Source organism: Neovison vison, chromosome 2 (assembly GCF_020171115.1).
Source record: "Neovison vison isolate M4711 chromosome 2, ASM_NN_V1, whole genome shotgun sequence".
NCBI classification, from domain to species: Eukaryota; Metazoa; Chordata; class Mammalia; order Carnivora; family Mustelidae; genus Neogale; species Neogale vison.
The window spans coordinates 54,307,812-54,322,118 of record NC_058092.1 but is presented as its reverse complement, the minus strand read 5'-3'; the positions used below and the strand labels follow the sequence as shown (position 1 = coordinate 54,322,118).

General features: G+C 35.9%; 1 protein-coding gene across 6 annotated transcripts in view; it reads right to left on the bottom strand.

The window, feature by feature from the left end:
- Positions 1 to 8,756: 8,756 nt before the first annotated feature.
- Positions 8,757 to 14,307, bottom strand: part of LEPR (leptin receptor) — an 89,667-nt gene continuing 84,116 nt past the window's right edge. For 5 of the 6 annotated variants that reach the window (XM_044238392.1, XM_044238390.1, XM_044238393.1 and 2 more), the window contains one exon: positions 10,365 to 12,638. In XM_044238392.1, coding sequence (XP_044094327.1) covers positions 12,621 to 12,638 — 18 coding nt within the window. In that variant the 3' untranslated portion in view covers positions 10,365 to 12,620. Of the gene's footprint in view, positions 9,585 to 10,364; positions 12,639 to 14,307 lie in introns of those variants that run through there. The other variant, XM_044238394.1, reaches the window with a different exon arrangement.

Here is a 14,307-nt window from a genome sequence, read left to right as displayed (position 1 = left end):
GAGTAGTATCATCTCCCTCCTGCAAGTGGTATCACCTCCCTCCTGCAAGTAATATACATCTCCCTCCTGGAGGTGGTATCATCTCCCTCCTGGGAGTGGTATCATCTCCCTCCTGGACTGGTATCGTCTCCCTCCAGGGGTGGTATGCATCTTCTCCACGTTATATGGGTAAGAAAACTTAGACTTAAGTGTACTCCTCGGCAATCGCTCCTTTTACCCCTCCCGACCCCAGGCAACCTGCGACCCACTTTCTAGAACCGCAAGTTACTTTGAATTTCCTAGAATTTTATTTTATTTTATTTTTTTAAGATTTTATTTATTTATTTGACAGAGAGAGAGATCGCAAGTAGGCAAAGAGGCAGGCAGAGAGAGGGGGAAGCAGGCTTCCCACTGAGCAGGAAGCCCGATGAGGGGCTCAATCCCAGGACCCTGAGATCATGACCCAGGCTGAAGGCAGAGGCTTTAACCCACTGAGCCACTCAGGAGCCCCAAATTTCCTAGAATTTTAAATAAATAAAATCATTTGGCACATACTCTTTTTCTTTTCTTTCTTTCTTTCTCTCTCTCTCTCTCTTTTTTTTTTTTTTTTTTTTTTTTTTCCGGTCTGGCTGGTTTCACTCAGCACAATCGTGCTGAGATTCACCCACATTATTGTGTATATTACAGACTAAGTACCTTAACTGCATTTCACAAATTTTGATATGCTGCTCAACATTGTCTTTAAGGACCAAACTTTTCCATTTTCCTCCTCCGCCTTCCTCAGAATATTGGCTTGGTTTTCCAGGCTCTGTGGTTCTGATACCATCATCTGTTGTTCCTGCTGACTCTCACTAATGGCATCTGTGTCCTTGTGTAAGTGACTTTCTCAATAACCATACGTTCCTTGGAACTCTGAGGTCTTCTGGGTCTAGGCTGAAGGTGGATTCCCCCAGAGACCATTTGTATCTGCTTCTGGGGTGGACCTTAAAGGCTCAGCCAATCTGGGGCTCCTGAAAGTGAATATTCTGTTGGTGTTTTTCTGGATCACACAAGTGGTATAAATTCGGGCCCCAAATCCATATGAATGAAAATCTGAGGATAGAAATCTGAGTGGATACAAACCTGAGAGTAGGTAGCTTTTTCTGTCCCCCACCTTTTTTTAATTCAGTCCAGAGCAGTGGCTGAGATAGGAACATAATCTCCAACATCTTCCTCTGCTGAGCATGATTTTCTTGTTCACTTCTGAGGTCCTCATTGTGAGGTCTCCCCACTCTTTTTCTTCCATCATATTTCCCTTTCAAAACTAGACTATTGGTCATGGAGATCAGGTGATTCCAAAGCTATTTGGAATATCCTTCTTTTTCCTTCAATGTATCCATAAATTAAGATGATTTTTTTAACCTACCAATTTTTAGATATGCTATACTGAGAGAGATTTCTCAGAACATCTAGTATACCTTATTGCTGGATAAAGAAAGCTTTTATGTTACTTTTGAGAAAGAGACACATATATACAAATAATGCTATTTGCTACTAGATAGTTGTTTTCAGGTGTTACAATGGGAGAATTAAAGCAGTACTTTCATGGTCTTTAAAATTCACCATGATTTCCAAACACCCTATACTTGAACAAATTTGATAACTACTGGTACGTTAAAGAGATAAAAGCAACAATTATTGTCAGAGGGCTAGTCCTTTATATGATAACCATGTATTTTGTTTGTCAAAACTTATAGGGCACTTATAAGAATGAAAGGGATCATTATATATACCTAAAGAAAAATTTGGACAGGCACAGTGGGATGGATAATCATGCTACTTATAACCCCACATTGAAAGATGAAGTTTAGAGCACCTACCACACTTCTATTCCATAGTGTCAAAGGTGGATTCTGGGAAGAATTTAATATTGCAGATATGATATGAATTATTTGTCTCATTTAAGAAGACACAAGTAACAGTTCCTTCCCCAAATTTTTAAATTTATAGGCAACATTGGGCAACAAAATACTGTTTTAGTAACATTTCTCAGTACTTTTATCTTCGCTACAATACTTTCATATTAACTACAATTTAAATACCAACAGAATTATTGTTTATAAAACTTAACGATACTAAAATTGTTCTGGAAATAATAGCAATGAAGCATAATGAGCAGGGCTGAGGAATCCAGCCCTCCAGATATTAAAACATATCGGGTAGATGGTGGTAATTAATAAACTTAGTACTAGATGAAAACAGACTGAGCAATTAATTCAAAAGAATAGAAAGCCCAGGGACGCCTGGGTGGCGCAGTTGGTTGGACGACTGCCTTCGGCTCAGGGCGTGATCCTGGAGTCCCGGGATCGAGTCCCACATCAGGCTCCCAGCTCCATGGGGAGTCTGCTTCGCTCTCTGCCCTTCTCCTCGTTCATGCTCTCTCTCACACTCTCTCTCTCAAATAAATAAATAAAATCTTTTAAAAAAAAAAAAAGAATAGAAAGCCCAGAAATAAACACAAATATACTTGGGAATTAATTAATGATAAACGTGACATTTTATGTGACTAAGAAAAAGGATTGTTCTCCCAGAATCAAATTGTGTTGGGACAACAGATTAGACCCTTGGAAAAAATAAAAGCTAGATCATTATATCACTCTTTACAGCAAAATTAATTCCAAATAAGTTAAAAATATGAACCCCCAAATGACAGCACAAAATATCAGAAAAAAATAGTTATTAAGGAAGTCATGGTTGATCTGCAGGACAAGAGATTTCTTTAGGATGAAGGGAAATTATCCCAGATGGAAGCACACACAGATGCAGGAAGGAACAGACTACACTACAAAGGGCAAATTTTAAAGACTATTTACTGCTTAAGGCAACAATATAACAACACTTTAGATGTTTATGAAATACATAGAAATAAGATCTATGACAAAACAGCAAAAATGGCAGGAGAAGAATTAAATGTGACTCAAAATCATTACATGTTACAGAGGTGCAAACCGAAACCACAAAAAACCATTCCACCACCATAAGAATGGCTAAAATTCAGAAAGCTGACAACATCAGTGTTGAAGCAGCAGAACTCTTCTGCATTACTGATTGCAGTGTAAATCAGTTCAACCATTATTTGGCAGTATCTATTAAAGCTAAATTAGAACCTAGCCTGCATTCAGCAATTTTACTCCTGGATAAACACTCAGGGGGAAATGTGTAAAAATTCATTAAGCTATACACTCAAGGCTTGTGTATTTTTACAGCATATAAGTTACATCTCAATTAAGAAAAACCAAGATCACGTATGTAAAAAAAGAATTATAAGAAATTATTAAAATTATAACAACCCAAGAGAATTCAGCACATATGAAAGCACAGAAAAACAAATGGCTTATAAACATGAAAATAGGTTCAACTTCATTCATCAAGATGAAATTAGAATATCGAAAAGATACTTCAATTTGAGTTGATTTCTTACACTTGTAACCAAGATTTCTGACAAGTAGATTTGCAAAATATGCCAAGACAATTATGTACAAGAATGTTCACTTCAGTATTGCCTGTTATAGTAAAAGATTGGAAACAACTTAAATGTTCACCAACTGTAAACTGTTAAAATAAATCATTGTACTTTGATACAATGGGACACTGTGAAACCATTACAAAAAAAGAAATAGGTATATATGGGTTTATATGGAAATAAGGTTTATTAAGGGAAAAGGATATTTTTATGACAGCAGGTGGAATACAATCCTAACAATACAAATTTTTTAAAAGATATGTGATATCATACTAACATGCTATTCTGGGGAATAGGAACTGGGGGCTGGGTAGGGAAAGATATTTAGACCTTTTATCTTATATTTCTCTGTACTGTTGGAAATTTTTCCTGTGTTTGTTCATTTACATTTTAAAATTAGAAAGCAAGAGAGTGAAAGTGTCTGAATACTAGCCCCAAAAGGGGTTAAAAACTGATGAAACAAATGTTCACAGATCACTAAATCAAGATTTCTTAAGCAAGTAAAGAACCAAACTAAAGAGCTCCTGATGTTTAAAATGAGTAATTTTTCATCACAAGTGGCTATAATGCCAGAAAAATTTGGTATGAAGTGATGCATTGAGTAGATGCCCAAGACAGTAACAGTAAAGGGAGATACTTGCATCTAAAATGCTTTCAAACCCCTTTCAAAGGAAAGGCATTATATAAGTATTTTGAAGATATAAAGGCTATCAATGTATAAAAATTTTATATTAACTAAACTACAGCGATTACTTCTTTGTATTTTCAAAACTTTGCTGAAAGTAATCATATAATAATAAGACAATTATAAAATAACTTAAACTCATAATAACTCTATTTGAACATTTGATATCTCAAAATTCTGACATTACTCATGATCTGTGATGATAAAAATGAAAATATTCAGTCATAATTTACTTTCCTTCTTCGTGACTTTAGGGACATAAAGGAGAATTAGAATAATTACATTTTGTAAAATAATTGGTGATCATATCTCATTAAACACTTGTGTTTATAACATTTATTAATGTACCAATTGTGAACAAAGAGAAAATGTTCACTGAATGTCAAATACTTAATGACAAGTTTTAAAAGTACAGTATCTGCAATCTAGGTATTTCACTACAAAATTAGATAATTTCCCAAATTCTTCTCAGTTCTAAGGGTTTTGAATGAACACTATTTAAAATATCCTGTCAAAGATCCTCACAAAATTGAATTCAATTTCAAACATCTTAAGTAAAATTTTGAAAAATAGGTATCTTCAGCAGCTTTCCAAAATAAACACTGAGTGACAGACTTTGTATAAAAATAATGTGTTCAGTATAAGAGCCCATGAAAACCATTTCTTGATGCTCATACAAATACATGGGAAAATATCTCAGTTCTAATCCAGACCTTTGTATTCTCAGCTGCTCCCCTGTGATTCAGTGCGGGAATGCTTCACCATTTTAAATTAGTTGTTCAAGAAAAAATAAAACTAGTGACTTCTCTAGTTTCCTTTTGTAAATGTTTCTTCACATTTTTTGGGTAACCTTCAAATGCAGCTTCTATTCATCCTAGTAGAGTGGACTCTTTTCATCTTGTGTTTTAAATTTGAGAACGTGTTTTTTCAATAAAAAATAGTTTGGCAAAATCTGTAACTATCAAGATGACCCTTAAAAGTGGAGCAAATGTCTTTTAGAAACTACAGGAAAGAATTTGGAAGGGGGTCTCTTTCATCGCGTCTAGGTGACATATGGCTGCAGCATGGCCTGATCCATTCAGCATATTGTCCAACCCCATGTGAGCCCCGTGGGCACAGCTCTCAATGGCCTAGCTTGGATCCTGTGCCAACCAAAGTGGCTTTGGAATCTGGTATCAATCTGTGGAGGAAGTTTATCTTCTCTCGGCTTTTGAGGCGTCAAGATGAATATTCCTAAGGGAATGTAACCATATGTTTGGTGTTTGGAAAGAGGGAGTTGACTTTATTGGAAAGGGATGAGAGAAGGTAGCAGCTCATGGCTCTGCGTCATCAAGCCTTATTGTAGGTCCAGGATCACCCACTGGTTTGCGAATGTAATCCAAGTCTTCTTACTTCTTGAGACTAGGTTAAAAAATAGAAGGGGGCGCCTGGGTGGCTCAGTGGGTTAAGCCTCTGCCTTCAGCTCAGGTCATGATCCCAGGGTCCTGGGATTGAGCCCCACATCGGGCTCTCTGCTCAGCGGGGAGCCTGCTTCCTCCTCTCTCTCTACCTACTGTGATCTCTCTCTGTCAAATAAATAAATAAAATCTTTTAAAAAAAAATAGAAGATTATCTGTTCCCATTTCTCTTATCCAGATGTAGTTCATCTCCAAATGGGAACCCGGGTCTCCAAGAGGAGGCTCGGCTGTTCTGCTGGTAAGTGCCCCTTCATTTGATTTCTTTGTCTTTGTTCTTGGGGGTTTAACCTAGGAGACATATCATCTCATTAACCCTGACAAATGATTTACCTTCAGACAATCTGTTGAAACTTGTGGCCCTAGCTCGAATTAGTAACTTCTGAGTTTCTTTTCATTAAGTTCAGGTTTAGAGAGACTGACTAGTAACTTGTCTTTCGGTTCAAGGCCTTTAGTGAAATACTCAAAATTCCAGATTTTTCCCAAATGTTGAAATCCAAACCCATATTTCAGCTCTTCTCTCCCCTAACATTTTTTTAAAGGAATCTTTGGGGAAAAAATGTAGAATACCTGGACCTCCTATAGTATAAAAATTCTAAATTTTAATGAAAACCCACTATTTAATAACAGATAACTTTCACAAAGACCCAAAAATATATATTAATACATAGAGTGAAACAAACTTTCAAAAGTGAAAATCAGAGCCCTAACACATTGACTATAGAAAAGAACTAAATCTATACATACCAATAGGCCAAACTGTACGCTTTAGCCTTCTCCGTGAAAGAAACTCCCTTGGCATATTGATATTTGAGATGTTTACACTTGTTTTTAGGAAATCAAGCTATGCCAGGATGCTGGTCATGCTCTCAACTTAATGTGTTGTTACTTAATTCTTTTCACACAGACCTACAGCACAATAGTGGTCCTGGGACTTCGGAATTCACTACAGCGTATGTATAGCATGGTGAAATCTTGGGCTGATCAGAACCTCTATCAGTTTCTCTTTCTCACAGTTACAGGTCCCAGACCACAAGAAAATGCTGTGTCTCAGTGGCCATGCCCAATGTTTAATCTCTAACCACGTGCAGACTGGAGCAAAATGTAATTTTTCTGTCTTTCCTATATGGTACCCTCAATTAAATGTCTATATTCTATAAGCAGCATTCGAAATAATGGCCAATTTTACCAGAGCTTCCATACATGCAATAATTTCCTCTGTTTCTGGACTACTTAAAACATCAGTGAAGAAAAATATTCTTTCAATTTATCTTTGTATGGAACTGAGGCTTTCATTCCATACTAATTATTCAATGAGTTGATAGGAGCCTTCTACCTTTCTCTGGTGAGAATCATTACCGAAGTATGAGATCCCAAGCTAGCTCAATGATGCCTATGATAGGAAACAGCTTTATTGGTTTCTAACTGGCGTGCTCGCTTCGGCAGCACATATACTAAAATTGGTTTCTAACTGGCAAATGATCAGGAAGTGTGAAAAAACACCTGTTGGTTGGGGTCTGGGATCTTTGTCATTGTCTAGAACTGTTCAATTCATAGGGCTTCAACTAGCATAGCAATAGAGAGTAGGATTTTCTTTTGGGTAACAGTAAAATCAGCAGGCTCCTCTTTCAGGCTAAGTATGAAACTGGGGATGTTTAACAACCAAGAGGCATATTTGCAAGGACTGAAGTATTTGTTTTGATCATACCAATCATCTTGACATTCTTAATTATTGCCATTCAACATCGATCTCTGCAGGTTTCTTAATTTAGTTTGTTGCTCAATATACTTTGAGTTTTGTTGCCATACTAGAAACTGAAACCAACAATAAATATTAAAAGTCTTTAAGGGCAAAAACAACATCTGTGTAATTCTCACTTAATTTTCATCCCACGTTCTATTTCCATTTAATAAATTTTACTTGATTACAACCCATTTTTTTTTAATGAATGGCAAAGTAAGGTGTAGGTTTCAAACACAGTCCCTAGCATTAAAAGATCTGGATTTAAATCTGAATCCTGGTTCCATCACCCACTAACTCTGTGACCTTGGGAAATTACTTAATCTCCTAATCTTTAAAATGGGTGTTATAGGGGAACATGTCCCATATGATTACTTTAATAATTAGCTGAGTTAAAGTACAGAAAGATTTAATACAGTGGTTGATTATATGAGAGAGACTGCTCTGTAAGTTAGAAAAAAAAATAGCACACAAGCAAATGGGAATCAGGGAAGACAGTGATTCTGGAGTGAGATACAGTAACATGTGGCAATCAAACTGAATCCGAAAGTGACCACTGCGACATCTTTTATAGAGAAGAATTGAGACAGACATTATGTCTTCAAAAGTGCTTTTGTTGTCATCAAAATATTAATTGTGGGTATTGCCATTCTAATAGATAGTTTCATTCAATGGTACATCTCTTAGATTTGACACATAAAGATTGGCTTACTTGTCAGTCTTCAGAAGTATATCCCCTAGGCCAGAGCTAAATCTTCTATTTATCTGCAACATTTAATGGAGTGCCTACCACAGAGTAAGTTCTCAAGACAAGTTTGTTAAATTGCAAAATCTTAAAATCACACAGTCAAGTAGCACAAAATACAAGTACATCACATACTTTAAAAATGTATGAGGATGCCTCTTAGGTACAAACGAGTGTACACACGAATCGGTAGAAAGCAAAGACAACTCAAGGTAAAAAGATAAAACAACGACACCCTTGAAGCAAGTTACATCTCACAACTATCAGCTTTGAAGTCTTCTTTCAAACTTAGGTATAACTGAGAAGATTAGCTCTTTCTACACAGGTCTCCTGTTCCCAAATGTGCTAACTGTTGGGCTTGTTTCTAGCTTTTTAAAAAGTTTTTAAAAAGCTAGAAACAAGCCATTGGAAACCTTCCCAGTGTAGCTTGTTAATGGAATTAGAAGAGTCAGTCTACATTGCCAGGCTCTGAAGGGTGTCTCACACTTTTTGTCTACCTTACTGAATGAGGACAGATACCACTGAATTGGGGATAATCATTTCCAATTTCGACGGGTTTTTTTCCTCTCCCATAGCCACAACCACAGCAAAATATATTACACTTCACATGATTCATTCTAACATAAATCTGAGATGCTTCTCGAATGAAATTAGACAGTTAGGTCACACATTTTGTTTTCCATTATTTTCTGAGTCTGAGTGGAACAAATCTGAAACTGAGGCATGTAAGATACAAAAGTCTTCTGACCAGAAGTTTCTAAATTGAAGCTATTTTCTACAAGGTGTGAACAACTGTCCTGGAGGATTCTGATGTCAGTGAATAAACAGTGGGCTGGGAATGGACACAACACTTGGGACTGGTCAGTCAAAAACACACCAGTCTCCCTTTTTTTGATTGAGGTGACCCCTAAATAATAGACAGACCTTTCACCATTATTTTCTTCAGGGAAATTTCCCTTGAGTTTCAAAAGTTCGTCCAATCCTTCTGAGAATGGAAGGTGTGGTGAAATTATATTGGGATGCTGATCTGATAATATAAAAAATGCCTGGGTTTCTATCTCCCATGAGCTGTTGGAAAAAGAACCCTTTGGTTGGGAACCTTTGCTAGAGAAGCATTTGCTGACTGAGCTGTTTATAAGCCCTTGCTCTTCATCAATTTCACTTGATTTAGAGCTGCCGAGAAGGGTGGCATATCTAACAGAGGGCTGCCTCCTGCTTTCATCCTCACGGGCTATCACGGTGCTCTCCAGCTCAGAGAAGTCAGCACTGCTGTGCTGGTCACGAATACAAACAGAACCCTTTTCAAGATCCGGAGTTGTCAAAAGTACAGAGACCATAGTGGTTGGTACCATCTCATCTTTATTCTTCCATGATGTGTCAACACTGATATCTTCTGAAATGGTTTCAGGCTCCAAAAGAAGAGGACCAAATATCACTGATTCTGTATGCTTGATAAAAAGATGCTCAAATGTTTCTGGCTAAAAGAAAAGACACATTTTAATGCTCAATTGTATTAAATTTCTTTTTGCTTCATTATGACATCATTGCAGATATGAAAGTGTGGAAGGTTACTACTAAAGGACATAAGTCAACCACAAATCAACTGGGTTTTGTTTTCTTTTTGGACTGAAAATGAATATGTCAAAAATCACAGACAGTCAGCAGAAGATGTTTTAAAAGTGGGATGAGACAGACTTTGGTCTGAGCCCTTCTATGACCATGGACAAGTACATTAACCTCTTTGCCTTTTAGTCTCTTCATCTGTAAAAATACTTTCAGTATTTACTTCCTGGCATTGTGGTGAGGAATAAATTAGAGAGTGTCTGAAAGTGCTTAGCTCTCAATAAAGATTGGTTATTGTAATTAAAAAGGGCTGCATTCTGAAGAATTCCTAATATTTTACAGCATATTAGATTTCCACAAACTGAAAATTTAAACCTCCAATAAAAAAAAAAAAGGAATTGAAATAAAGTCAAATGAGCAAACCAACTAGTCCAAAGACAGTTAAAATAACTACTCCATGACATAAGATATGGTACAAGGGTAAACTCTTTGTGACTGTTAGGACTTATCTGCCTTACATCATACTGAAAATCTGTTTAAGACTTTCAGAAAAGAAGAACTAACACCAATTTGTTGAAAACAGTGATGGTGAAAGATATGATCACAGACTCTTAAATTACTATTCCTTTTAAATAGCTTCAAATGAAAACACGTACTATGGAACATGTGGAATGAAGACAAAGACGCAAAACAAATGCACATCGTATCTTTTATAAGAATGCTGGTTACATCACAACAAAAATTCCTGCTATGCAGCCACAAATAAAGAATCTGTGTATAAAAAGCTCAACTCATACAATGTAAACATATTGAAAAAATAAATGCAAAATAAGGAATACCATGGACACATCAGACTGAAAAATTAATGCAACTAAATGAAGAGCTACTGAAAATGTGGTTCAATTCATAAGACATATACATATGGTTGAACTTCTGAATTTTACAATTTTTAAACCACTAGAATGAATTCAAATTTATTGCCTGAAATAACAATTTCCCCAACTGTTCTTCATAATGGCAAATATATTCCATATAAAAGCATAATTCATTAGCATAGTTTTAAACTCTTAAAGGAAACATATTGGTGATTATAACTATAAAAGAATAAATATACCAAACACTAAATATAATAAAAATGGAATAGACTTATATAGATATTAAAATACTGCATAATGACAGACACCATATTAACACAACCTCTTCTGTTATTCTATGAACATAATGTATGAAAACTCCCTATGCCTTTCCTCTTTCTGATATAAATCTATCATTAGATTTATGATTTCCTTCAAACATTTACTTGCTCATTTTGCTTTTTCCTAAACTTACTACTATATATGTCTTGAATTACTTAAAATTCAAATAAACCTAGAAATTAAGATCACCAAATAAAGGCACTACATGCTGTCAATATGAAAAGAAAAAATACACACCAATAGCTAATAGCACACACACTCACATATGCTCCTCAGATGATGTCTTTGGCATACTACATGCTCTCTAAAACTTTATAATCAGTATCTAACTACTGATACTGAATAATGTCCGTGTCTTCAAATGCGTTCTGATGGAAGATTTCACTAATAATTAATAAGAAGTCACATACTCATATATTATTGATGTATATTTTATCAATGGGGCATAAACCTATATTAAAAGTATGTTCATTAAAAAATTATTTCAATCATTATACGCATCTAATTTTTCAAGAGTTTAGAATGGTCTGGGAACATATTAAATATGTAGTCAGCTGGTAGGAATGAAAGAATATCCTTTCATAATCTCACACTTAGATTTTACATTTCAGAGATATCAATTAAAAGTCAATGAAGGGGGAAAAAGGACCCATTCTTCCATATTTTTAGTGTTGTTTTCAAAGCCAAATAAAACTATGAATGAAATCTAAATGTAAGAGATCAATATATTTCCTAAATTTGAATATTATTTAGGTTTATCAAACAGAAGGTTTGGCTTATTTTGAATGTGAGCAACATAACACACTTAGTATGCTGATATCATAGAAATAACAAGGGCATTTTTTCAGGAAGAAATGTCCTGTCTTTGCCATGAACTATTTGTAAAAGCTCCCTTTTTGCATCACTGTGTACCTCTCTGCCTGCCAGAAGCTTTGGGTGGTTCGGTATAAATAAATTGAATGTAGGCAAGAATTTCACGAAGAGGCTGAATTGGAGACTGATGTGTTTTCTCATCTGGTCAGTCTGAGCTGGATATGTCAGGTCATCCTGATATGAACTGTAATTTCCACTGGCCTCTGACCAGCACACACCCTAACTTCTGGCTTTCCCTGAACTAAAATCAAAGTTAGTGCCTAAGTCATTTGCAAGACTACTGAAGATGGGAATTTCCAGATTGACCCAAATTAGACAGACATAAAAACTACAAGACAGTTGAAAGAACACACACATGGGTCCGTTCATAAGCTCAGGTGTCTATAAAATATAAAATGGAAAATTTGGGACATAAAAATATAAACTAGATAGTTTCACTTTATCTTGTAATTAGATTCACTGTGTTTGCAAAGTTATGTGTCAGAAGCTACAGTTTTCACCTAGTTACGGCATTGTCTACTACCTGCCTGATATTGAATAGATATGTGGTTAGAATAGTCATAGCTTTTAATGTTTTATGACCACACAAATGATAAATCAAAAGCCAGATACCATGAATATTACTTTTTAAACTTTAGGTGACCCAAAAAGTAATCATACATTCAAATTGAATTGGACTCAGTCCTATCTCTTGACCCCAAATTTACCCTTCTATTTAAAGTTCTATATCAACATCATCCACCATACTTTAGTTCAGAATAGTTCAACCAAATATTTTTTAGATTTGTCTCCCCTTCTTCAATATGTAAAAATCTTCTAATACTCTACAGAATGTTGGGAAGGTGGTACATTGGATTCATCTGTAGTGATCATGATTAGACTTCAAAGAATGTCCGTTCTCTGTTTAGATAAAATAAAACAAAATAAGAAAGCAAAATAAAAAATCACTCACAAAGCAAAAGATGAAAGATTTCAAAAACATTTTCTGTCAGGCATGGCTTCTGGACTATGAATTCTTCTGTTACACTAGACTAATACATCTTTTTAGAGAAGAGTAAACTTTTGAATTGAGGTTGTCTCTTCTATTTTTGTAAAGCACGCCTTAACATCATGCTCTAGGAATAGTCTTGGTGATCCCAGACGAGGAAAAACTATAGAAGAATAACAGAATAAGGAGAAAAAAAACCCGAAGAGCTGGAAAATTAAAAAGGAGGATATTGGGAGCGAGAAAAGTATTGAAATGAGAAAGAGTAAAAGAGTAGAACGGTAAAAGCAAACATTTAAAAATTAAGAGAAGAGCTAAAATAGTGAAGAAGACAATGACAGATCATTACTATGATTTTTCTAATCTAGAAAAAAAAAATCTAAGAAACCATCTGGTCCATGTGCTTCCGTTTTTTAAAAACAAAGCAAGTGGGGCTTAGGGTTGCAGAGCTAATTAGAGCAGAGTGAGGACCTGGAGACTTAGTTCTTTAATTTTTTCCAGCCCAACCATCTTTCTATAAAACCACGGAAGGATGAAAAGACATCCTAAATGCAAACTGGCAGGAAAACATGTTCTTGGTTTTGCTTTTAGTACTGCTGTGATAGATTTCAGCTGACTAATACTCTCTTCTGTTTCTTAAGAACCCACGGGCATATCATAAATATTAAGAATACAAAAATAAACAAAACGGAAGTCCTAATTTAGGGGAGTGAGATACACACTGGAAAGCCCAATAATGCACTTCTAAAGAGAACTTCCCACTCAAAACTGCACCAATTCTACCCACTTCTACAAGACCATTCAAGCATTTTCAGGGGTGTTCTGCCCCAGATCTGTGAGACAGGTGTTCTTGGAACCTGCAGGTTGCTGAGCTGCTTTGGAGGCATGGAGAAGACTGTGGAATCATGCACAGTCTTTAAATCACATGGCAAAAATCCATTTGGTTTTAGCTTTCACACTCCTAAGGTAGGTTATTAACTGGAGTGTGCTCTTGTGAAAATGGACATCGACATAGAAAACAAAGAAGCAGGGTTAGACCATCCCCCCACCATCCAAAAAAATTACAGATGATTTAGACTTAGAGAAAGAAAATAACAGATTAAGCAAAAATACTAAAGAAAAAAGTAAAAAACCAAATTGGTGGCAGGGTTTTAAACACCATGAAATTTGAATTAGAAGAAAAAGAAGTCTATTGCATCACTACATTTTCCTACAAGAATTCAGCCCTTTTTTTAAAAAAAATTCTGATTTCTATATTTATTTTTCTTTTCTTTTCTTCTTTTCTTTTTATGATTCTGAGTTTTAAAGTATCAAGAGGAAGGGTGTAGAGGGGTATTCTGGTTCAAGATGGCAGGTTGAACATGTTGCTCTCTCATCTCTGAAGAGACTCTATTAGAATGAAAGTACACAAGTAACAAATGCGCACCCACAACACAGAAGATGACCTGAGAAGGCAAGAGGGAATAAGATTCTGAATGCGGGGGTGGCTCAGTCGTTAGGCGTCTGCCTTCAGCTCAGGTCATGATCCCAGGGTCCTCGGATCAAGTCCCCCATCAAACTCCCTGCTCTGCGGGAAGCCTGCTT